This window comes from Clarias gariepinus, chromosome 13, assembly GCF_024256425.1.
Source record: "Clarias gariepinus isolate MV-2021 ecotype Netherlands chromosome 13, CGAR_prim_01v2, whole genome shotgun sequence".
NCBI classification, from domain to species: Eukaryota; Metazoa; Chordata; class Actinopteri; order Siluriformes; family Clariidae; genus Clarias; species Clarias gariepinus.
Window position 1 is genome coordinate 21184387 of NC_071112.1, and position 27256 is coordinate 21211642.

At 39.9% G+C, this 27256-nt stretch overlaps 1 protein-coding gene across 2 annotated transcripts in view; it reads right to left on the reverse strand.

The window, feature by feature from the left end:
- asap2a (ArfGAP with SH3 domain, ankyrin repeat and PH domain 2a) overlaps positions 1–19703 on the reverse strand; it is an 86876-nt gene extending 67173 nt beyond the window's left edge. For both annotated transcript variants that reach the window (XM_053509490.1, XM_053509489.1), the window contains exon 1: positions 19182–19703. In XM_053509490.1, coding sequence (XP_053365465.1) covers positions 19182–19307 — 126 coding nt within the window. In that variant the 5' untranslated portion in view covers positions 19308–19703. The remainder of the gene's footprint in view (positions 1–19181) is intronic.
- Between the last annotated feature and the right edge of the window lie 7553 nt (positions 19704–27256).

Sequence of the window (27256 nt, forward strand, 5' to 3'; positions counted from 1 at the left end):
TCCAATGAGAGCGCAGTTAAAGCACAGGAATAAATCTAATGGAAGGTAAAATGATGGCTAATTAAACCCTGTGTAAAGACAGGATGTTTCTGTGTAATTTATTAACCATGCTATAAGGGAATTAGACAGACTACTGCAGACTGTGTACTTCAAACTGCGTTTCATTTGTTCATTCATTTTGCATAATAAAACAAAAACGAAAAAAAAAAAAAAGAGTGAGAGGAATACTTTTTTTTATGAGTTTCCAAAGCAAAAATAAAACATTGAATAGTGCCTCATTAAAACCCTTCTTTTACAGTGGTTTAAATGTAAATCAGAAGGGTGACGTCTTTAAACTGCAGGAAACCACCACGCTCCTCAGGTAAAAATGGGGATCAAATAATAATATTATTAAATAAATAAAATGCGATGACGCACCTAAAAAAAAAAAAACAAGTATAAACTACTTGTTCTGGCTCAAACTAATTGTGTCCAATTAAAAAAAAAAATGTCCTTATTTATTTATTTTTTTATTTTGGTTCTGAAGAAATGTTGATCAATTGATTTTTCATTGAAATATTTGGTTTTAAAATAAAAAAACTTAATGAATGAATGATTCTCTGATGCACTGATTCTCCCCTTTTGAAATGAGAGGCTTACTTTTTGACCAGCCATTTTGCATGCATACAATCACATCACTTGTGATTTCCCAATTGCTATAATGGACATTCTGGCACTGTTTACGTGACAACAAACTGATGTGAATTAAAAAGCGTGGTGGATGACTATTTGTTACTGACGTGAAAAGCCACAAAGCATACGAGCTCTATTAACTGGCAGGTTTTTGCAGTGTGTGGTAAGAACAAAATAACTGATTTAGTTCTTCTAAACAGTCCCCAACAATCCTCCCTACACCCGAACAGCTTTAAAAATGACTTCTGATGTCTGGACTCTTGAATGTTTGGATAAATTCTAATCAGAGAAAATAATGGTAACTGAAGGAGAATAAATGTAACCTTTATGGACAGATTTTGAGGGAATTGTGAACTTCAATAGCGAAGTGGAGTTTGGCACAAGTCCCAAACAAATCCTCATAACTCCAAAACTTGAGTTATGAGGATAACCCTTGAGCATGCCTACTAAGAAAGGTAAATCAGTTTTAATCACTTTTAATCATAGCAGAACATAATATACCATATATTTAGTCAAATATTCATATAGTGATATCTTCAAGTTCTTACTATTCTACAATTCTATTCTACAATCCTTCCATCTAACAGCTAGAATAAAGTCCCTTAGTGTCTTTGAATAATTCTGCATACAACATTATCATTTCTGTGCTAAATCATGAAAGATGCATGGCATAAGACATCATTAAATTAATTGCAAAGAGCCAAAAGCAGACCTTGCATTTTTAAAATGCTTCACATGAGAGGAAAGCCAGGCGTCGGATGAGTGTACTCCATTAGTGTGATTGGAAGCGCGCACACACCTCCGTTTTTAATTCTCTATGGCTGAATGCTGTTGAGTCCACTGGGGCAACCGAGATAAGGGATGGGGGAGGTGGGTGGGACTGAGGTGACTTTCACTATGACTCTTTGTATACATGCAGTTAAGACAGGAGAGGACATGCAGGAAGCCCTTGCTCACTGTGCCCTAATTATCTCGAAAACACAAAACCATGTCCCATAAGAAATCGCTTTATTTTGGCTGAATCTGTCTAAAGGTTGCACAGGGTAGTTTAGTGGCATCAGAGCATGATGCACTTTGTATTCTTTATTGCAAGATTTTACAAAACAAGAGGAGAAGGAGGACTAAAGAAAGCTGCAACTGAATTAGAAACACATGATCACAGCTATGTCATTTTTTCAGCTTCTGCAGTCCTCTAGTTGGGCTGGGCCTCCTGAGTCCAACTACATGTTCCTGTCTGCTTTATTAATTCTTGTTTTTTCTTTCTAAAAACAAATGTCATGCAGAAGGTTGACGATATTGATGATTTCCCAGGTTCTCACGCAAAGATGACCCAGTCTCATGGGAATTAGCTAAGCTGCTCATTGAGTCCCTCAGGGAAGAGGTTCAGAACGTCCTGTGAGCTCATCTGGCTATTTGCAAAGACGTGACATCAGTATTGGGTTGTGTGGGGTTCAATGCAGCCCAAGAAATAGATCATTGCAACAAACATGGGGGAGTGATCCAGGGCTGTACTCTAGCTATTGCATCATCATCGTCATCAGCATAATCACCAGTAAAGTTTGTCAGGTTTAATAAGAACAATAAGGGTATATTTATAGTGCTTTCACAGTACTTTGCAAAAGTCTTGAGCACTATATTCTTTTTTGTACAAATGATGTTATATATGTTTATTATGTCTGCAGCACTAGTGGCTCGGTGCTAGGTTTCTCCCCTGCCATATGGAAAGCCCAGAATCAAATGCCCAAACCCCAGATGCTGGATGCAGCGTCAGTCCCAAGCCCAGATAAAATAGGTTGTTGTGCAGATCGGATGGTCCGCTGTGGGAGCAGCCAAAAGACCAAAAACAGTTATTATGTCTGTATTATTATGTCCCAAATCATTTACTATATCCAAACATAGCTTACAAATAAATAAATAAATAACATTACAGTAGGATATTTGCATACCTGTAAAGAAATCAGCATATTACATGATGGACAAATTTTCAGATGGAAAAAAAAGACCTGATGTACAGTAGGTTCCTGGGTTTTGCATGAAAATATTAAGGAGAAAGTGCAACCAAAAGAAATATTCTCCAGCATGCTCAGTAAAACCTACCAGCCATTTTACTGTGCAAAAGTCTTGGCAACAAAGACATTTTTTTTACAAGCATGCAAATATTCTTTTGTAACATTATTTATTCATTTTCATGTTATATTTGGATTTTTATTTTTTAAAACATAATTGTGCAAGACATAATTGACATGTATAACATTTGTAGTAAAGATAATATGGTGCCCAAGACTTTTGCACAGTTTGCACAGGGAAGACAACAATCGCACTCGGATGTGGACAAAATTAACCAGACTACAAACTACCAGCCTTGTTTTTTAATTGCAATTAGACAATGCTTCCAGCCAAACTGCGTTAAGGGAGTTTTCACATTAGGCAAGACTGATTTGTACGGTGGCCAGCGTTCACCTTGATTTGATTTTCTTTCCGGGTACACTTGTGTATTTACACTCTCCGATACGTAAGGTGTCAATATGCACCTACAGGTACTTAATTTGTGAGCTGCCATTAAACACAAGAGCAGAAGAGAATGAGGTAGTTAACCTTCATGCTATACCTAATATTACTGATAATTAAAAAAAGAAAATTTAAGAGCAGTGCTCTCGTGAGTCCTCCTACTTAATCAGCTATGGGTATGTAGGTTAGAAGGTGAAATTGGCGCGTGTTACACGCACACATGGAGATTTTAGAGCAAACAGATGAGCTTCCATATTTGATTAGATCTTTGCCAGAATACGAAGTGTCGTCATCAAGACAGCGGACTCAGGAACACGAGCGTGGAACGATTGTGTTCTCACTGATCAAAATGAACCAGACTTTGGCCTCAAGTGTTTGAGAGCCCTAATGGGAAAACAACCCAGACTTGAGTTCACTTAAGAGCACAAGTAAAAAAAAAATTAATCTAAATCGTTTCAAACTAGTTATGTTTTTCTATTATTCTAATAATTTATTAAGTGCCAGCAACCTGGTGATCTTTGTGCATAGATGATCTGCATGATTTTTTCATGCAAGGTATGTTTACCTTTAACATTAATGACTGAACGTTCTTTTATGAGCATGTTCCCATCCCTACACATCCATCAGCAGACGATCATTGGCTTTTCGGGTGATTTAATTAACTGAACCGAACCAAATAGAACAAATTTTGATTCTGGAGCTCAGAAACTCAATATTTAATCAATATTCTTCGCTCTTATAAGGACAAGCCTCATCAGTGATGTTGGTAAAGAGGTCATAGCCGAGCTCTGTGTGTTGCCAGATAAGTAAATTAACAGAATTCGATGACCATAAGCTTTCTGAGTTTTCCTTGTTCAACATGTTTTGTTCCAGGGAGAAGAGATCGTGGGGGGAGGGTAGAGTATCCCACGGTGTCATGGTGTTGACCTGAGCACCGACTGACGTGATGAACAAACAGTCTCTCCCGGAACAGCTGCTAATTGCACCACAACAACAAGTGTCCTGGGTTAGCGAGATTAACACACTGCATTCTCTTCTATATCTCTCTCACACACCCACACACATGCATAAGCAAAAAAAAACACTCCCTGTTTACAATATCGGCAGCTTTACGAGTGAGAAAACAGCATAGAGCAAAGCCCACTGGGATGGAACATCTCTCCTAAACACACTAGCTGTAGGTTTTCCTCAACAAAGACTCCATTGTATGTGCTGAGAGGGGGGGGCATACAAACATATACAACCAGTTTGTCTGTGAGGTACATTCAAATGAACCTGCGCTCACCCTGTTCCCTCTCCAAGAGCATCTAAGACCAATAATCACACCTTGGTGAGGAGTTAATTGGGGTAATTAAACGGAAGAGACACTCAGAGAAAACGACTCCCCCGCGTGCGTTCTAGCGCTTGCAGTAAGGTTTGTCATCAATTGCAACTCCATTCGAACTTCCTGTGTCCAGGGAGACCTTTTGCTCCTTAATGCATCTTCAAAAGGGAGCACTTGTTTTACCTTCACGCTGCCCCTTATGCCACGAACACGAAGGCACTGAGGGCAAATGTGGGGAAAACGTCACAAGGTTCCACACAAAAACTAGTCTGAAATGGTTTCACCCAGATTGGTGCTATTATTAAAATTATTAGTGGAATATTAGGGTCCACACCTAATGGTGCCATTGCAAGTGTGAACAGCGAATGGTTAAAAATGTCTGAGCACTGCTATTTTCCTTGTCTAAAACCCTACAATAGTCAGATTGTGATACTTACAGGACAGCTTGGGGTCGCCATATTGGATCATTCGATCCGCAAGTTATTGGCAGAGGAGTTAGGCCAGATGCCATTCCTGCCACAACCCACCCATTTCTCCACACTTGGGATGGAATTCACATTACACTTACAGCATTCAGCGGATACCTTTATCCAGAGCCACTTACATTTTTCTCTCATTATACATCAGTTGAGGGTTAAGGGCCCAACATTTTCAACTTGGTGGTGGTGGGGTTTGAACCTAGGACCTTGCACAATCAGTAGTCCAATGCCTTGAATGCCAATGAGTTAGGGGTCTTGCCCAAGTGCCCAATAATGCCAACCCAAGGCTCGAACACCCGACCGTCCGATCAGCAACCCAGCGCCTTGACTGCTCGATCTACCACTGCCCGCACAGGGTCGCTATAAACGTAGTAGTGGAAACAGTGAAACAAAAAACTGTCTATGTTCTTTGTCTACATCTACAGCTTTGATCGGTAATCAAAGTTGCGGATTTAACAAGTAAATACATCTTTCTTTAGCTGATCTAAAGCGAGCACTGAGATGGTGAGGTGAGGAGACCATCCCGAGTTCCAGAGTAGGAATTCCAAGTTGATGGAATGTTTTCTTTCATTTCTCCCTGATGGAGCTTGAGACTGATTCTTGCGACCCTTTTGTCAAATGTAGCATTACTGTACAGTTTCTATAGTAATTTACTTTACCAGCAGTTTGACTGATAGAGGATCTTCATCAGATAGTCTGACGCTGAGACCGGTTCTGTTACGCCTTTATTAGGATTTAGTTTTACTGTGTCTTGGGTAGGCTAATAATATTACAAGGCTGCTGAAACTGCACACTTTAAACCAGCTTAACCAGGTGTCACACACCAAAATTCACAGTGGGAATTAAAGAATCAGCAAATCTAAAACGCATGTAGAAACAGGACACCCACAAAACCGGAAGGGCAAGTTAAACATGATTGCAGGATCACGGAAATCTAAAACTCATGCTGGTTCATGTAAACTGGACAGGACTTGCAAGGGCTCAAAGAGTTAAGGCTCTGGGTTGCAAATCGGAAGGTCTGGGATTTAAGCCCAATCTCTATCGAGCTGTTAAGCAAGGCTTTTAACCGTATCTCCTGCAGTGGCTCTGACCCTGTGCTTAGTAGAATATGAGGGTGACTGATTTTGAAACATGCACAAAATCAGCAGGATTGTTATAGACTCCTCTAGTTTTTGCCAGGTGTGGTCTGTAAACAGTAAGAGGCGAATAAAAACACGATCAATGAAGAAATGAGATCCAAATGTTTCTGGCTGAGAGGAACCAGACACTACAACCATCGGCTCTACTTAATCGCTGGTGCTTAAAGACTCTTCCTCTAATCTCTCATATTGACTACAATATTTTGAGGTTAAATTTGAGGCTTGCCAGAGAAGTACTGCTGACATATTCAACAAGATCTTTAATAGTTTATTGCCTATGTGGACTGGGAACGGAACGTAGCATCATGATGCAGCATCTCAGTGATCTGGAAATTTGACATCGTTTTTTTAAATCATTTACGACTATTTCGCTAATCGATTAATCCGTCGATTATTGAAATGATTAATCAGTTAATTGGATAACAATTTATAATCTGGTAATTTAGCTTGAAGTTGTTTTATGCATTTGGTAACTACAGTATTAATGAACTTTCCTAATGAAACTGAATATAAAACCAAGGAAAAGCAAAGTAGCAGCAACACACAGCCAATAATTCAGGTGTGAACCCTTTTTGACTCTCACGTCCCTCACAAAGCGGCGCTTGGTCACGCCTCCTCCAGCACAAAGTCTCTCTGATTCTAACGGATGTTCCCACACTCAGGAGATTTTTGCTTGTGAAGGTGTTTTAACAGGGTTTAAAGGTGCTCGCGAAGGTGTTGCGTAACACCCACATGTCAGAGCGTTCACAGGTCATGTCAGAATCAAGCATCAACTAATACACGATTCAAGTCGTTGCCAGCGAACTTCATTATCGATTTTAATCAACCATGTCCATTAATCGTTGCTCCCTTATAGTCATTATCGTGCTGTAAACAGTTACGGTAAAATATAATGTACAATGAACTGTAACAACAAAGGAACCAAAGTTTCACACAATGGAGGAGAACTGTAATGCATATACTATAATGTAATTTCCACCTTTCAGTAGATATTATTGGAATATACAATTTCACACAGGCTGTGATGGTTGATAGAATTTGCAACAGTAGTTTTAAAGAAAAAACTGAAAACCGTGCTGTTTCACTCATACAGTATGTGGCATCAATATTATAAAAATGCATTTCCAAAAACAAAAAACTGGGAAACTTTTTAATATCCAAATTCCATATCTAATATATCATTCTTTATTCACTTTCTATTTACATTTCCTCACAAGGGACTAATTTTGAGCCATTTTAACACGATCAAAATAATAATAACTTGAAGACTCAAGTATTGCCCCCCTCTCATTTCTTAACATTACTTTACAAAGATTTAGACATGCTTGCATTTATTTTTAATATAGTCTTGAGGAACAGTTTTCCGGGCTTCCTGAAGAACTTTTATGGCTTTTATTTTTTGTATGTTTTTGGCTCTGATTTGAAGTCAAGACCCAGTACCTGTGACCAGTCTTAAAGCAATATCTTTGTTTGATAAGCCACACAGTATTCTGGAAATCATTTAAGCTTAAAACAGGATCTAATTTAAGACATGAACCTGTGAGAAACAGGTGCAGATGATGACAGATGTTTATGTAACAACCTCAGCAGCAACCTCATTTCCCCTCTCGTCTGTAACAATTGGGCATTCAGCATCGCCAATATGAAAAGAGTTTGTGCTTGTGCTCCTATGTGCCCATCAAATGTTGTACCCCTCCTTGTGCCGTCACTTCCCATGAACCTACACAAGATATGCGGTACAAGCGATGTATGGATGAATGGATTTGATTTTTTCCCCCCTTTTTTAGGGCAGGCTGAAGGCTGTCCCCAAAACCCAGGGGAACAAGAGCTCTCAGTCACTCCATCTCTTGTAAAATGTCAGAAATGAAAAATCTAAACCCAAACATGTTGTAGCACTACTCTGTTCTCTGGAGTGTTTCATATGTGTGTGTTTTTACCAGAATACTAGGGCTCTGTTGGCAGGTATTAAAGTCATACAGGAGTTTGATTGTTCTTCAAGGCTGATTCTGGCTGATGTCAATAAGCGGCGTGAGGCACACACTGGTGCTCTGCACTCGCCGGGCGAACACAGGCTTGGTGCTTTATTAAAAATTTCACAGCTTTAAAAATAGAACCAGTTCCGAACACCAGGGAGTCTGACAAACTGGGGACATGCAGGTGGCATCTCTGCTTTACTGAGTCTGCAAGACATTTCACAGCAAGCACAAGAGTGAACCTGCTTTTATATAGGGAGACAAAGTACCAAGTCTAAAGATATATATAAAGGTTCGTCCTTATTTTTACATGTACATTTCAAGTATTAGTTGAACACACAAGTAAATTATGAATAAATCACAGTAGACACTAATGTCAAAATATCTTTTGTATACTGGCAATGAAGGGTAGAACTTTGTGATTTCCATGAACACAATAAACATAAAGGCATAATAAAGTGGTGATTCCAACGGCGATGCTTTGCAAGAATTTCTGGACCCCACACCGTCAACCATATCCAAATTTTTATAAGTCACTGTCATCAGTCTTTATTAACCAAATAAAAACTAGAGCTTTAAAGTTCCTGATGTGGGCTTCGGTTCACATCATCACAAGGCACCTCTGGAAAAAAAATCTATCAGAGTTCATTAATGAAGAGGCACAGCCAGAAAGCAGACAAAGAGTGTGAATGGGACTTGTTTTGGAAAAATCTGTGACACACCTCCTTAACAGAGAGCCTCCCTGCCCCCTCGGTAAATAAAGGCCAGTTGCACTCCTGACCTTGCCCGGGGTCATCACCCAGCCCTCCGCCCAATTAATGGGACTTCCACATTCCCACAACTGTGTCATTAGAGAACCTATAGCCGACGGTCAAGGGAGATGGAAAATCTATAAGCCAGGACCATGACCTTTCCCCTTGTCGCTCTGAAGCGTAGAAAGTGAGGACTGCAGCTGTTTATGAATAGAGTGACTGAGGAGCACAACCCGAGGCATGCATTCAAAAAAAGCACAAAGCCAATGAGAGATTCAACGACTAACTATTTCACTCAAGTGTACCTCAGGACACAGTGACTTTCAGTCACTTCCTATTATAGCTCAGTAGTCTCCAGAGTATCCACTATGCAAACACAGCCTGACTCCGGCAAGAAGGATAATCTTCTTAAAATGAAGGGAAGGCAATCCAGGGTCATCAGCCATCCCATGTCCTCGTGCTACCCACCTGTCTGAGTGACAGTCGTTCTAAAGAGTTTAGATTCAGGCTCACATCTGCAAGCTTAATCCCAGCTTCTGGGTGCTCATTAAAACTTTCCTCCCTTCCACCTGTTCCACAGAGCAGCTGTTCTGCTTGCCTCGGCTGGCCTGTTCCTCGCATACGCGGCCTGGAAAGATATCAGGAGAGCGCAAAACACGCCAGGCTACGGTCTATGGCTAACCAGGAAGAATTACCACTTTGACCTTTTGTCTGACCATTGTCGAAAGACATGCAAAGTCTGGAAACTTAACATCCTAAAATTGTCCAGTGCTTTTATTTGGAGTTTGTTTTTCATGACCTTTTAAGGACTTACCAAAAATGCACCGATTCACAAAGCGAAGACAGACTGGATCGAAACGTCTAAAACCGCCATAAAAATTAAAACCTGCAAGGCATTGGGCTACTTTTGGTGGACAACTGGCAGCTTCAAATGAACACAATGCTTACTGCAGTAAGTCTCACAAGCTAGACTTGAAGCATTTGCTAGTAATGTCTTAAAAGTCAAGTCACTTTCACTGCGAAAGCTAAATTTGTGCAACATGACAGACCTCTTCCTGTAACCATTCTACTGGGAATATCTTGATTACTTCATACTAACAGCATTATACTAAGCATTCAAAAACAAGATGGTATAAAATTCTCCAGCCCAATGTTTATGTGATACAGTGCCAGACTTTATAATGGCTGCCATTTTGAAAACAGAATAAAGGACGGACTGCATGGATGTTATTGCATCTGTGCTTCATGAAAAAGGTCACGCAACAAATTTTCTCTTTTTTGCTGCCTCATAGCTATGTTAGCGGGCTGGCATTGGGACAAATGAGAATGTCATCTCAGGAGCAAGTATTGCTAAAAATAGCAAAATCGCTTGGTCAATCTCTACAGAGCTTTCATATTCCCTTATTAAAAAAATGTTTTAGGCCCGAGCTGCGAGCCACAAATCCACCGCTGTCTTCACTCCTTCATCGGAAGTGAATCTTCGTCCTCGTTGGGCTGCTTTCAGGGGACCAGACAGGTGAAAGTCAGATGGAGCAAGATCAGGACTATAGGGTGAATGCTTTAAGACCTTTTTGCAGTGTGGACATTGCACAACACTTCAGCTCTTTAATAATCAAACAATTGATTGTTGGACCTCTTTTCTGATAATGTTCCATCACTGGCCCTTGAGAATCCTGGACCTGGACATCAAGAGCCTGTAGGTTTTTTCCCTTTTAAACGCTTGAGGTACTACACAGTATCAAGAAACATTGTCTAATGATACCTTTGATGATCAATGTGACCTTTCTGATCAACAAGGCATTTCTATCAGCAGAACTGTGACTAATTACATCTTTGTTTGTTTGATTTTTTTCCCCACAATTTTGTGTAAATGTTAAGAGTCTTTTGTGCCAGGAGATCATCTGAAACCCATCTGCTTGGCACCAAAAACTATGCCACATTTATTCCTCAATCTGGTGTGTTTATTAACTGAAACTTTTATCCTAATATGCACGGTCTAATGCACGTCTTACTGCTGCCTGACTGGAGAATAGCCTGAATGATCAGGTGTACATTATTAGTCTGTTCTTCTAATTAAGTACTAATGACAGGCATGAAAAATTATTTCTCTTAACTGTTGATTAAGATCCTTCGCGTATAGGTTAAATTCCTTTATTGGCGTTAAGACGTGGAATAAATCAGATTGCTGGAATACACACAAGCTCATTACCGGGAGATGACGCCATAGCAGGGAGAAAGAATGATGCAAAATTTGACCTGAAGGAAGCAATATTTGTTTGTTCTAGGAAACCAACTTCATCCCAATTTCTGTTTCGTCCTAACGTTAGTATTTTGATGCTCACTTGGCTTGTGTTGTCTTAGACATAATGGCGACAGTGGAGATACGGAATTTAGTACAATAGGAAATTCACGACGTTCAACAGAGCCTCTTCTGATTCTTACACAGCACTCGGGCTCAAGCACTTTGCCTGGTCAGGGCAGCCTGTGTGAATCATTCTGAGGCAATTTGAATAAACGTGTTGGCGCATTTAAATAAATGTGTTGGGGCATTTAAATAAATATAAATTAATAAATAATGTAATGGGGTGATAAAAGCCACTGGGAGGAGGGAGCACTGACTAAGCAGGATCACTGACAGGCTGCACAGTGGTAAAGTGAGCTTTATGAACCGCATAAAGGACACTTATTGATCCAGAGCTCACTAACTCGCCTTGCTTGCTGACAAGGACCGATCTCATGAGCAAAAAATAAATAGAAAAATTTCGATAAGCAGGAATAATGGATGTTTTTACTAACATTTCAGCCTACGTTATAGAAAGCTAGGCATTAACAAACTGACTACAGAAGAATCTTTACTAGATTTAGGACAAATTGTCGTCCCTATGCTGATCTCTTTACAACGTCCCGTGACTGCTCTATCAAGCAGGACAACGTAATAATCCTAGCTGCCGTCCTCTATTTCACACAAATGCGCGGCCCTGACAGGAAGTGTTGTGCAATGTAGCATGACGGATTATAAATTAATCGTAGGATTATTGCTGTTACACAGATACATTTTGCCTGGTGTTCAGACAGCCAATGTGGCAATAAAGAAACGATGAGTTACAACAGGAGGTGAAGTACAGCACTATGCAAAAAGTCATCCCTTGCTCCCAAGCCAGCCCTCATTTCTTCATATTCAATTCAACTACATAGATTACATTAAAGAAAAGGGGGGAAAGTATATCCTTAAAATATGGTGGTCTATATAACAACCTCGGCAGTGACCTCATTTGCCCTTTCCATTCAGTATCCAGTATCACCAGTGGAAAGAAACTGGAGTACACTGAAGAGTACACCCAAACACACCATGAGAAAGTTTATAAGGCTCAGGACTGACCCACAGATTCCAGAGCTGTGAGGTGGCGATGCAAACCGCTGTACCTGAATAAAGACATTTACACCTTGACAAATTTTCCCAGTTTCCCCACTTAATACAACAATGGGCACTGATGGCTCAGTGGTAGGTGTTTTGCCTGACATGCGGAAGGCCCGGGTTCGATTCCCAGCCAGTGTCCAAACCCCCAGCCACTGGACATAGTGCCGGTCCCAAGCCTGGATAAATGGGAGGGTTGTTGTGCAGACTGGATATTCCGCTGTGACGACCCCTTCCGCTGTCGACGTTATTCCGCTGTGGCGACCCCTTACCGGGAGCAGCCGAAAGACCAACAACCACTTAATACAACATGTACTATATAATCAAAAGTGACTATTGAGTACAGCATTCTAAAATCATTCATTCATCCATTAATATATTATTATTAGTCATTCATCTTTTATACCGCTTATACTGTACAGGGTCAGAAGGGGTCTGGAGTCTATACCAGGAGAATTAGAGCACGAGAAGGCATGCACACTGGTGCCAATCAATCATAGGGCACATCACACACACACTACTGGCAATTTGGAGGCGCCAATTAGCCTTATGTTCATGTCTTTGGAGTTGGGGAGGAGAACCAGAGTACCTGAAGGAACCCCACCAAGCACAGGGAGACATTGCAAACCCTGGAGGTGTGAGGCCACAGTGCTAACCACCATTATCATTAGGCATTTTTCCACTATTTTCTCCCTCAGTGGAGGACTGCTACCAACCAGGAGGGGTGATGACCATCTCATGCTTTCTCCTACACATGTCATACTGACTGCATCTTCATGACCTGCGGCTCACACAATGTTGGGGACGACAGGACACACCTTGCGGAAGGCGCCATCTGCCCATTCCGGTGGCATGAGCACACAGGCGCCAATGATCGGCCAGTGTCGCTGCGATGGGTGCGAGTACCACCCTGCATGTAAATGACACTGATGTCCGCCTACTTTTGTTGCAAGGTGACAAATTCTTGTCCAAGGAACAGTGCTCTTTCTGTATGTTCATGCAAAACACCATCTGTTTATATCAAATTCTCTAGCTCTCTCTGGCCGTAAGCAAATGCTACACACAAACAATATCTAAAGTTACATGAAACTCCTGGTTTAGGTCACTGACGACCATCTATTGGTAACCATGTATGCTGGTGGGGAGTTTAAAGAAAGTTTTATAACATTATGCAAAGTTGAAAGATAAGAGGGTGGCTGTGGTCTGTTCCTCTTGTAGTCGAACATAGAGCTACTTTATGCTTTTAAATATTTTCCACACACATTTCTGCGTTTCATTACTTTCTCTGTGTTGTCAGTGATGTCCTTTTAATACACATTATGTGCACTGATAAGATTATCAGGGGTGATTTTTTATTATTATTTTTAAATAGAGCCATAATTTAGACTGCATAGACATTTTTACACCTACTGTGACGCACACGGTAGTCAAGCCCCTCAAACTACAACACGCATGCAGAGTCCCGTCTCTAGGCTGGTTATAATCGGTACGCTGCATCCTTACTGGCTCACTGGCGCTAATGAGATTTACACCTCAGGCACCAACATTTGGTACTGAATGACAAGACAATTTCTCTATACTTGATGGTACTGAAGCAATTTGGTCAGCGCCATTTGAGTTTGGTACCAGCCAGCCATACTTATAGACCTCAGTTTGTATTCCGGGAAAATGTCCTACTGAAACAGCTTCTTCGTTCCACTCTGGGTGCTACGGTCAGGTGTCCACTTACAGTACGTTTGGCTGGCCATGTGCATCCGGGAAGAAAAAAAAAAAGAATGCTTGTAGAAATCTTTGTGAAACTGCAGGTATTCTGATTGCATGGGGTTGGTGCGGTAACATCCTGCAACAGATACTAAATATACAGTATCAGTCAAACGTCAGGACACACCTTCTAATTCAATATATACATTTTTTTTTCACCGTTAAAAAAACCATACTGATTTCAACATATGGAACTTGGTGTTCTGAAAAAGTTCTTGCGAGAACAGTATTGTCAAATGCATTTGCAAAACCCATCAAGCACCATGACAATTTCACTATTGACCCAGTGGCACATTTTGCTGCTTCTTCAAATACAAATCGCTGTAAATCTTTTTATCTGATCTTAAATCAAATGATTTGGACATTTGTGTGGGACATTTGTGTGGGATAAAACCCTGCAACCACACTGATGGTGGCACTGTACGGTGAACTATGACACAATGTCTTTGGGTTACAGCAGCTCTGAATGGCATCCATTGAAAGTAAGGTGTAAGGTAGTTCAAATATTCAAACACAGAAGTATTTGATACAGTCCTGCTTTCTGAGTTTAAAAGTTTCAGCCGTATCAACTGTGCGAGGAAAGGCAAGAAAAGCAAGATCCAGTACAAAAACCATTAGCTTACAAACGCATAAAAAATAACAACCTGAAGTAACAAGTCGAGGCTACCTGTCCATCTCTTAGGATGCTACACATCATGCTTCTGAGCTGCCAGTGATCCAGACCCCCTCTGCCCCCTGGATCTGTCGGACTCATCCTGGTGCTCCTCTTCTGGTTGGAGATCTCATCGCATGGAGGCCCAGTGTGGATGTGAGGTGATTGAGGACGGTTCCACTTGACCATGAAGATGGTTTTGGACTTTTGGACAGCTGTTTTCTAAGGTCTTGTGACTGCAGTCGCTCAATAGTTCAGGACTGAAACTCCTTTTGTACCTCAGCCTCCAGTAAACAAAAGTGGACTTCACATTAACTTAAACACCCTTCCTGTTCTTTTACAGAGTATGACTCCTGATCAATCCCTGCTATCTAATATCACACAAATGAGGATGGGTTCCCCTGTTGACTCAGGTTCCTCTCAAGGTTTCTTCCTATTGCAATCTCTGGGAGTATTGTCTTGCCACCGTCGCCCTCGGCTCACTCATCAGGGACGATCTGATCGTTTTGATTTACTCAGATTTCCTACACATTTCCATATTTTTGTCAAATTCTGTAAAGCTGCTTTAAGATATTGATTAAAGTGCAATACAAAGAAAACTATCTTTATGGCGCCTACAGTAGAGAGTATAAATGCATTTCCCACATCCTTAGTGGAACAGAGAACCCGCTGCACTTATCCACATCGCAGCTGGTCTGGTCCACTCTGGGACTACACTCTAAGGTCATGGGGACTTTGTGACCAAAAAAGTAGCGCAAAAACTGCAAACATGTGGGCGTCACTACAGGCTGTAGTTACATCCCATCATATTCACGACTGCAGCGGAGGGGAGGGGGGAGAAAAGAGGGGCAGACGAGAGTAGGAAAGGCAAAAACAATCGTTCAGCTCCAGGGCGGACTTCCTGAGGGCCTCAATGGAAAGTAGAGCCATGTATACAACAAGCTTATTGTTTTCATGTCTTATGATAGTGTTAAAACTTTTTTTTAAGACCCTACGGATTCATATCCTTTCCAATTTTTTCGTTTTTACCCGTTTATTTTGTTCACGGTTGGACTTTGATTACTTACAAAATTTGACATCTATGAACATTTTTTTAAGATGCGTTACATTTGACAAGTTGTAACACATTGAAAATTGTGATTGTGTTTGGAAAGCTTCCTATGTAGCTTATATGGGGAAGACCTCAGTGCTCGGTTATGACTCGGCCCAGTGGGTTTATTAATACGACATGCAGAATAAACAAGTTTGACGCTAAACTTAACTTCTGAGATACAAAATGTGGTTTTCAAGGTTGACCATCACGTCAACCACTCCTAGACTGAAACTGAAAACACCAACGCACATGCACGCAACAGACTCACTATTAAGCAACTTTAGCTTTCCTTTTCTTTTGTGCCCTTCACTTGCATCCTTTACATGGCAGCATGGGTATGCCTTTAAATTCTTTTATGTTGCATAAATAGAGTAATAGATTATACGCACCTTAAGTAAATTATACAGATTAGAAGAATAAAAGATACATGCTTGAGGGCACCATTCCAGCCAAGAAAGAAAAGTACAAATTAGTGTACGAGAGTTAGCAGTAAGCCTAGTTATAATGATAGGATCCTGCACAAGTTAGAGGAAAGGAGCTTGTGCACAATGTGTTAAATATATTGCTTATGGTTACAAATGTTACTGTTTATTAAATTTAGATTCTGGAGAAATAACAATTCAGTCTGGATATCTTCATTAACAATAAGTATAATTAAAAAAAATAATATTTTTAGAACACAAGCCCTATGACATCCGCCCTATTGTTTTGCTTATTGGTGTTCAATGCTCAAAAAATCATAAAAATCAGCACACAGGTTGGATTGGAATCTGTTGCATTAGAATGCATGAGAGGCTGGGCCCGGTTGTGGCCTTTACAGAAGATTTTGCTGCATAGCTCATACACACTTGCACATATACATGTCAAACTTAATACACATTTAGATCTCATTGAGCTAAACAAAAAAAATCATATAAAAAAATCATTTATACAATCCATTAAACCAGAGAGTTTTGATTTCTCCAACACTTCAGCCGTGGTGAGGCCTTAAGCTTATGGCAAAAAAAGTGTCTAATAACTTCCTTAGTTGTATATAACTACTGTATATAGTTATATAACATACTGTATTATGTCATAATGGTCCTGGTGTTTCCATTTTTCAATGCACGTACCCAGTGTGACGAAGGTGCTTAGGTGTCCTAATGGCAGCAGATTCCAAATAGTTTTTTTTCTACTATTCTACTGTACTTTATTTCCTACTTAACAGGAAGTCAGGTTGTTTGCGAAATGCCCTCTGTGTTTCTGGTGTATCCGGGCAGTGATGGCACAGGTGTTTGGGCCTACTCATTGTTGCTTGCAACCATATTTTATTATTTTAGTTCATATATGTTTGCATTTAAGGTGGTAAAATGTTGCCGTTCCTCTATAATCCTCCAGGCGGCGTGCTCTAATCTAGTCACACATTGGCACACAGCACAGCATCTTGAATAGCAGCAGTGAAATATTAGCTTGTTTAGAATTGTAAATACATTTGAAATAATGCAATATAAAAGCAGGATATTAATTAAACTGTGATACTTACATCGCAGTACACCTACTGTAAGTATTGTGACAATATTATTTAGTGCGCTCCCTGGTAATTCCCATCCCTGTTAATCATGATGACATTCACATATTAAGTTATAAAGAAAATTTTATACAATATCCTAACGGTTTTGTATAGGCTACCTATTTTTATCCTTAATAATTCATTATAGTCCTTAATTATAACCGTCAGAAGGTGTTCAACCACTTGTGATTTATCTTGATTGTAAAAGTAAGTCAATCAGTGTTGAGGTTCAGTTCACTGAGAATTGCAATGAAATGAAGAAGAAACAGAAATGGTGACATTTAGACACAAAAGGTGCAATTAATGTAAAAGCAGTAGGATTAACTGCCATTATCTTCTAGGCTTAAGGCTTATCTGCTACACACATCAGGGTGCTACCTGCATAATTTTCCTTATTCTCTAGCTTAATGGTCTGCTTATTACTCTCTGTATTACATATTATGTCAATAAATACTGACTCGGTTAACGTCACTTACATGCTGTTCTTCAGAATCGATAAAGTATTTATTTATCTATTTATCTATCCAATTAAATAGCAATGTTTTTTGGGGTGTGGGTGTGCGTGTGGGGGGGCACGTGGTTTATTTCCCTGTTTGAAATCTGCCCCAAATGCACCCACATGTGCATGTGTCATCCAGATTCAGATGAATTGAGACGAGTTCATCAGCATCATTCCAGTGCAGTACAGTATGTGAGCAAGATGAATTGCCCAGTATAAATCAGGTTGTTAAACTAATTAAACATTTAATAAGACAAAAGAAACTCATCTACACCCTCCAAGCTCTTTAAACATCCTCATACTGGTTTCACCTCCTACTTCTGAAACAATTTACAGCAAACAGAAGACTTTAATTTCATTTGTCCAATACTAAAAGTTATAAATATCTGCAGTTCATATACTGTATATCATTCAGATCCTTTCATGATTATTAATTAGACTTTATCTTATTTTTAGAAGAGACAGAATGTATGTAACCTGCCAGCACTCACAGTCATAAAGTCTGACCACCCTGATAGCACCAGCCATCGAGCTCCTACATGCACACACAACACAACCTCCATTTGATTTAGGCCACTAAATCAGTTTAATCCCTCAGCCGGTGTTTAGGCCAGGCCCTGCATCAGCCACAGCAGCTTTAATGCACGGATTCTAATCTTAACCTGCAGAGCATGGGGCGCTCTCCGGCATCTGCACTGAAAGGCTTGTGATAAACAGCACAAATATATAGAGATGTCCTGAAACGGGAAATTGAGCCGACTTATTTGGCATTAAAAAACAAGAAGTGTAGAACATAAGAAAACACAAACAGGTTTAGAGTTTTACTGCAGAAGTGTAGTGTGGCAGAGATTCGGTTGGATTCAGTGCTTGCGTTATAGTTGCTGTGAAGTTTTCGATTTTGGGTCACTTGTCCTTCTTTCTAACTTACAAAAGATGCATTGATCTCGGCTGGGGAACCGTGCATGGTTTGTGTGCTTGCTGTCACGGGCTGGACTGGTGGTCCGATTCAGGGTGTGTCTCCAACTTATGCTCGATTCAGGATGGAAATAAATGATAGAATGAATGAATGAATGAATGAAGTGCAAGAGCAGCCCAAAAAGTCTGACCCCCCCCCAAAAATGTGATTTCAGGAAGTGTACATTTTTAAGAACTGTGTACATAGGGGGTTTAAGGACACATCCAGAAGTCCTAGTGACATATTACAGGAGGTCCGATATTAACCATTATGACGTCACAGGCGAACATAGTAGGAATAACACAGCAGTCTTATTTTTGCATATACTGATTGAAAAAAAAAAACTCGGTGTATTAGACAGAGATTTTGTGTGTGTGAGTGTCTGTAGGTGTGTGTCCGGGTGAACTCACCTCCTCCAGGGCGCTCACTGTGTTCCTACAGTGCACCATTCTCGTGGTGAAGTTCGAGGCCGTGGGCGATTTGTAATCTTCATTCGTCTCGGTTACAAACTCCGCCACCGTGATCTGGTCCGGCATTGTACAGTATATCCCTCTTTGTTTTTTTAAAAATAAATAAAACCCCGAGGTTAATCCCACGATCGCGCCTTTTCTATTGTCCTGTAACGCACAAAGTCGAGCTTATGAAATGGAGGCGCGCGCGTCCCGGACTCTACTCATTGCCGTGTTATGTGTCTCGAGCGGAGAATGAGTACACACACACACGCGCGCGCGCACACATCAGTAGATCTCTTTCTTTCTTTCTTCTCTCTGTTCTGCTTTCCTCCTCCTTTAAACCGCCGGGAGAAACCGCCTCAGGAACGCGTTCTTCATGTATTTAAATCCCCCCCGGTATATAAGTGACGCTCTCGGCCCGTCCCGGCGCGAGACACAGTGTCCGGAGTGTGAGGAGCGCGCGCGGGCTGCACTTGCACTCCGCCGCCGGTCAGTTCAATGAAAGCGCAGAAAATTGACAAAAGTGAAGGTGGAAGCGATTCAATGGAAAAGCGCGGACCAATGAGAAACCAGCACCGCCAGGTTTCAGCCAATCGGCTCTCACGTGGGCGTGACCTCTTGCCACAACCCGGGGAAGTGGGAGCGTCCATTAAAGATGTATTCGGCCAAATAATTTACCTCAAAGAGCGACTATAAATTTGACATCGTTTTAATGACCAGGTTTTTAAATTGTGTTATAGAAGGTGAAATCCACCAAAATAAATGATAAATATGATTCAAAACCGTGATCCCTAACACCTATCTATCTACTTTCAAAAATGTTTTGCTGTATAACATGACAAATTCACCAAAATATAAATATGATATCAAGATAAAATCTATCTAACTATCTATCTATCTGTAAATACATTACGTTTTCATTCATTTTCAAAAGCAGATAGACAGACAGATATTTTTATCTGATAGATAAACAGATAAAAGAAAGATATATATAGGCTATATATGAAATTTAAATTATTATTTTTGTGCCTGATAAGATAAAGCATAAAACCAACAAATCAATTTATTCATGGCATGGTGGTGAAGTGGTTAACACTGTGGCCTCACACCTCCATCCAGGGTCAAGGGTTAAATTCTCGCCTCTGTGTGTGTATATATATATATATATATATATTCATGTTCTCCCCTTCATGGTTGGTGGGTTCCTTCCCAGTACTCTGGTTTCCTCTCACAGTCCAAAGACATACAGGTTAACTGGCTTTCCCAAAATGCCTGATGTGTGCCCTGCAATAGATTGGCATCATGGCCAGGGTTAGTTGTCCAAAATCTTCTCAGATAGGCTCCAGGCCCCCTACACAGGAATATGCATATTACGTGTATAGACGATGAGTGAGTGAGCTAAATCCGCAATAAAATAGAAAATAGACTAAATCCACCAAAATAAGTGATAAATATGATTCAAAACAATGATCCCAACCATCTATCTATCTATCTATCTATCTATCTATCTATCTATCTATCTAAGAATGACTTTCTATGCGTCTGATAATATAAAACATTAAAACCAACAAATAAATAAATGCATGGCATAGTGGTGTAGTGGTTGGCATTGTGGTCTCGCACCTCCAAGTCAAGGGTTCGATTCTCGCCTCTGTGCTTAAGGAGTTTGCATGTTCTCTCCCGTGTTTGGCGGCTTTCTTTTAGGTACTCCGTTTTCACAGTCCAAAGAAATGCAGTTTAGGTTAACTGGCTTTCCCAAATTTCCCTTAGTGTTTGTGTATGTGTGTGTGCATTGTAATGAATTGGCATTCTGTCCAGGGTGTATCCTGCCTCGTGCCCTAAGTCTCCTTGGATAGGCTCCAAGGCCCCCGTGATCCTGTACAGGATAAACGATATACTGTAAAAGATAAAGATCAAAAATTAAAATAAAATCTATCAAATAATAAAGGAAGACTTGTGTATTTCTATCCAAATAAAACATGCATAGTTTTAAAAGGACAAAATGTAATCTACTGTCATTAATGCATAATTAAGTAATGTAAAATTGTAACGCCTATAAATGTTCTAAATTTTTATTTTCTTTGCCATGTAAGCATTATGAGACTTTTTCTCATAAATTGCATTTCTCGGGCAATGAGATTATTATATAGTCTTCATAGTTTGTTTAATTCTTGTGATTCCACTGAGATTCATTATATGAAGAACTGTGTGAAGACCCTGCTGATGCAATTTTTATTCAGTCGAAAAAGAAAAATGTAAAAAAAAAAAATTCTTAATGTCAAGTAAGATAAGCTTCTTGGATTTGTTTTGTCACAGCAGGGGGTTAAAAGGTCTCCAATTTTAGTGTATGAGCCCTGTGAGCCAAGAAGTGAGAACTAGAGAAGTGAGCCAAGTATTATGGACTCCGGCTTCCAGAACAAAAGACTAATTAAAATGATAATGAAAAGAGAACCACAATCTTGATTACAGCCCTCTTCACAAAAGCAGGCCTTCCCAATTACAGCCAGACATATCATCGTTACCATGACAGAAGGCCATTTCAAGCGAGCAAAAAAGGCAACCGCTATTCATTTAAATAATATCAAACTAGCTTAAATGGTAATTTATTCCATTACAGACTCTCCAGTTTGGATCACGCTAGTGCAAAATGAAATAAGTCTATCTAGAGATGCAGTATGTTCCTGGTAGGCCATATTTGTTTTTCTTGTTTGGTGAAAATCTACTAACGGACAATCGGTACACTGTTCTGCGCAGACAGGCCTGGCACCAATCCTGCTGCAGTGGCATTAGACCAAGATCTGTCTCAAATCAGTGTAGTGTCACCCACGAAGCTCCAAAACGGATTCCCCCTCATCAAGCAGCATATAAAAAGTAAAGAAAAAAATAGAGCACCATCTGCAGAGCTGCTACCAAAAATGTGTGTTGGTCTGTCACTGCCAAAAAATCTTCAAACCGCATCAGCAGGCTACTCTACCCAAGAGCCAAAGGAAATTAAATGAAACCTCCAACTGTATAGAATAGCATACTTTGTGTAGCAGCTACTTGCATTTTGTTGTCAGTGAAAAGCTCAGCAAGGAGGCCAACTCTGAATGGTGGCGTCACATTTGGGGCTTTTTGTTTGCAGTTTTCCTTCCACAAATATTCAGACCGAGTAGTCTTATAGCGGGAAAGTATGAGGTTTGCATATGACATACTGAAGCAAACATTCTAAGCATATATAGTAGGGTCCAAAAATCTGAGAGAAATGGTCCTGATTTGTATTTTCTACTCTAGCAATTTTCATTACAAATTATAATATTGACAACATCTTGATTAAAATGTATTTTATATTTACATGAATTTCAAAGTTGCAAAAAGGTGCCCTTTTCTTTACTGATATTTTGCATTTGATCTTGAATTGACTCGACATGTTTACACTAAAACCTTATGATCCATTTTAAATCAAATCAATCAAAAAGTCATCTGAACACATGCTTCGAAACAGTTTTATATATTTGATTGGGATCTAGAAACCAAGCGAGTAATTTTCCTAGATATGTCTCGTTTCATTATGGTGCTTGACGGATTTTGCAAATGCACTTAACAATACTGTTCTTGCAAGAACTATTACAAAAAGCCTGACCTCTGTGTCTTATAATAACAACTAACTGTTGTTTTTGTTGTTGTTATGTAATTACCTAATCCCATATGTGTTATTTTATAGTTTTGAAATCCACAGTATTGTTGTAGTATATATATATATATATATATATATATATATATATATATATATATATATATAAATAAATATATATATATATATATATATATATATATATGTGTGTGTGTGTCTGTGTGTGTGTGTGTGTGTGTGTGTGTGTCTGGATATACAGTATGTCTTTTAATACACTAACTGTTGGTTAAAGTCTGCAGTACTGATGAGAGAGTAGCCACCTGCCTAAACTCACCTTCAAAACCATGGAAGTCATGGAAGCACTTTCAGCAGGACAACACATCTGATAACATTATGTCATCTTAGTAACTGTCCTCAGTAATAGCTTCTAACGCGCTCCAAATTGCCTCCCTGTTCTTTTAATTTCGCAAGTTATAAAGCTAAATAGCTTCTACCACATGGCTAAATCCCAAATCCATCTCTAACCCAAGGGCACTACTACTTGTGAGGAACAAGTCATTGTACATCCTAGCACAATAGCTTTTCATTTAACACTGTTTGGGATTTAACCCCAGAACCTTGATGTTAACATAGCTGCTATTCTAAAGTTGAATAAATGGAAATCAAAGTAAACCTTATAAGTTTCTCCACCACCTTCATGATTTATTCCATCTAGTGCCGATAAGAGTTTTTTCAACCCCTGTTAATTACAATTGTGGTTAGTCACGGAAGGATATGTAATGGCGGAGCAAAATAACTGGTTAAATAAAAAAAAGAAAAACTATGAAATTATAATCTGTCCATAATAAACAGTATCACACTCGAGATCATTCTGTTGTGCTGAATATCAGCACAGTTGTGATGCCTTCAGTCCACAGCCACATCACATGATATTCCTCACAACAGCACTCCCTCTTGTTTAATAGTGACTAAACCTATTTAACATTAACTGCATTTTTTTAAACATTACAAAAATTAACCTTCTGTTTATTTCCAGAGTTTGGGACTTTTGATCACAACTGAATATGTCGATTTTGTCAATGCTGTTATGTCACCTGTAAATGTCATTTTTTAGTCAATATAGATAGTTAGATAGTTCGGATCATAATTTTGAATCATATTTATCATTTATTTGTTATTTAAACATCAAAATGATTTATTGTGGCCCCTTTGATGTGAAATTTAGGGCGAATACATCTTTAAATGACGTTGTTAAACTGTATTTGTCTTGTAGTGTAATAATAATATTTTGGACATATACTTTCAATAGAACAGACGTTAAATCACATGAAAGCCTCCATAATTGCTAAAACAATAATTATATGATGGCAAAACATTTTCATTAGATTTCTTCAATAGCATTCCAATAGATTTTGTCCCGCATTTTTAGTGAAATAGCAGAGCGTAAAACAGGATAAAACTAATTATCTCGTATAAGCCAGTTTCCTCTTTGCAGACAAACTTCCTTTCATGATGTTGAGTTAAGTAAAAAAATTCCCATAAGAAAAAAGTAGCTATGGTTACAGAAGCAGCCATAACAGTTCATCAGAAGCCACAAAAGGAAACCCATTTTTAAACAGCTTTAAAAAAAGATATGACTATGTCTATAGATGGCAGTACACTGGCAGAGAAAACATCAAACAGTTTTGCATCATAGTACCATGTTTCTCTTATCTAGAGTTTCTGTCATTAATTCTTCTCTCATACCAGGCTTCATTAAAATGAATTCTCACATGGATACTTCATGGAGTTTAGTAGTAGGATCACTGTATGTGTTCTGTATCTTATAAATGGGCTGTTATAGTAAAAAAAAAAAAAAAAAAAAGGGTAAATAAATAATTAAATAAATAAAAAAAGCTTAGATGGCTCTAAGCAGACTTTCTTTATGAACCCTGGATCATTTATTGCATTCCAAAAACATTTAGGGCAAAACCCCCCTTTTTGCAGCAAGGGGAGGCCTGGAGCCTATCCAAGAAGACTTCAAGCACGGGGCAGGGTACAACCCTGTACAGGATGCCAGGCCATCGCAAGATCCTTGGCACACATGCACGCACTTACACACTATGGCATTTTGGGATAAACACTAATCACTATGCCACCGTGCTGCCTTAAAAAAATTGTCATTATAAAAACTATAATATACATACTACCACTGAGGTGTTTCGCCTGCCATGCGGAAGGCCCGGGTTCGATTCCCAGCCAGTGTCCAAACCCCAGCCACTGGATGCAGTGTCGGTCCCAAGCCTGGATAAATGGGAGGGTTGCATCAGGAAGGGCATCCGGCGTAAAACCTGTGCCAAGTTATATAGGATTGGGTCTGGGTATTCCGCTGTGGAGACCCCTTGCCTGGAGCAGCCGAAAGACCAACAACAACAACAACATTAACGTACAATAGGCTTAAGATCATGTAAACTCTTTTTAATAGTACTGAGCAGCAGTATTAACACTTGAAGTGGCTTTTCCATGAGTTTAGTCTTGTTAAATGACTGAGTAAGTGAGTGTAGCAGGTAGAGCATGATCTGTATCTATCAGGCAGATCTGTTTAAGAGACTAATGAGGAATAAATCTGCTGCAAATCTGGCAGACTTGGCCCAGATGCTCCGTAGCCTTCTTCTAGATTGGAGGAGTGTGAACAGTCGACGAGTGACAGGGATCCCTCTTGATACTGCAGGCTGTCATTATATACAGTAGATGTGTTGATGGCTTGAGCAGTCTTTCCCATCTGCCACAGAGCTTTCCTCTCAGAGACAGATTACTTTTAATACCAGACAGTGACACTACAGAAATCAGGACGCTCTTATCGAAACCATGAGAGGTTTTATTCCCTGCAATTTTTTACCCACAGCATTTGCCCAATGACTGATTGCCTTCAACTTTGGGGGGATCAATTGATTTTGTATCTACCTGTATGATTGCATGTTGTTGTTGTTGTTGTTCTTGCTATAGTAACATTCATTTTGATGTTTCATCAGTGAGATCTCACTCGAGTAGACTAATTTTAGTTATAAAGCCCACACATGTTTCACATTACAGTTATAAGTGTTATTTGTAAGGTCATGTGTTCAGGGATGGAAAATAATGACATACACTTCATCTGCACTCAATCACACACAATCAATAAATAACACTACATGCACTCTTGTCCCTGTACATGACTACGTACTTCAGTGTTACAGCTTTTATTAGAGTAAAATGAAAATGATAGTGCTGCTACTTTAGTTAAGCTTGACCACCATTAAAGGGAGCAAGGTCATGCATTTAACTCTTTCTGACTGTCTTCTTCTTCTTCTTTTGGCTGCTTCCATTAGGGATCATTTGTCTCCATCCAACTCTGTCTACCACATATTCCTTTGTCTTTCCAACATCCTCCTGGGCCTTTCTCTTCTCTTCATCCCTGGAAACTCCATCTCTAACATTCTCCTCCTGATATACCCCTCATCCCTCCTCTGCACACGTCCGAACCATCTTAATCTGGCCTCCCTAACTTTGGCCCTGAACCGTTTTACCTGCACTGTCCCTTTAATATACTCATTCATAATCCTGTCCATTTTTGTCATTTTCACAGCCATAGCATCTTCAGCTTTGCCACCTCCAGCTCTGCTTTCTGTCTTTTTGTCAGCGGAAACATCTCCAAACCATACAACATTGCTGGTCTCATTACCATCCTGTACACTTTCCCTTTCATTTCTGCTAGTGCCTTTCCGTCTCAGACCACTCCTGCAACTCTTCTCCACCCATTCCACCACTCTCTTCTTTACTTCTCTACCACACTCGCTATTGCTTTGGACAACGGGATCGAAGTTGACCCTAAATATTTAAACTTCTTCCCTACCTTTACAACTGCACCTTTCCCCCACCCTCCCTCTTCTTTACACACATATGTACTGCGTCTTGCTCTGACTGCTCTTCTTGCCTCATCTCTCTAGTGGATCTCTCCACCTCTCTAGACTCATCTCAACCTGTCTCCTACTTTTGCTGCTCATCACAATATCATCTGCAAACATCATCCATGAGGGCTTTTGTCTAACTTCATCTGTCAACCTGTCCATCACCACTGCAAACAGGAAGGGGCTAAGAGCAAATCCTTGGTGCAGTTCCACCGCTACCTTAAACCAGTCAGTCGCACCAATGGCGCACTCACTGCTTTTTCATATCTTGCAACGCCTTCAGATACTTCACTGCCACTTCTGACTTTCCCACGCAGATCATCTCTGGGCATCCTGTTATACACTTTCTCTGGATCCACAAACACAATGTAACTTTTTCTGACCTTTTCTATACTTCCCCATCAGCATTGTCAAAGCAAACATGGCATCAATGGTGCTCTTTCTTGGCATGAAGCCCTACTGCTGCTCACATATTGTCACCTCTCTCCTCAACC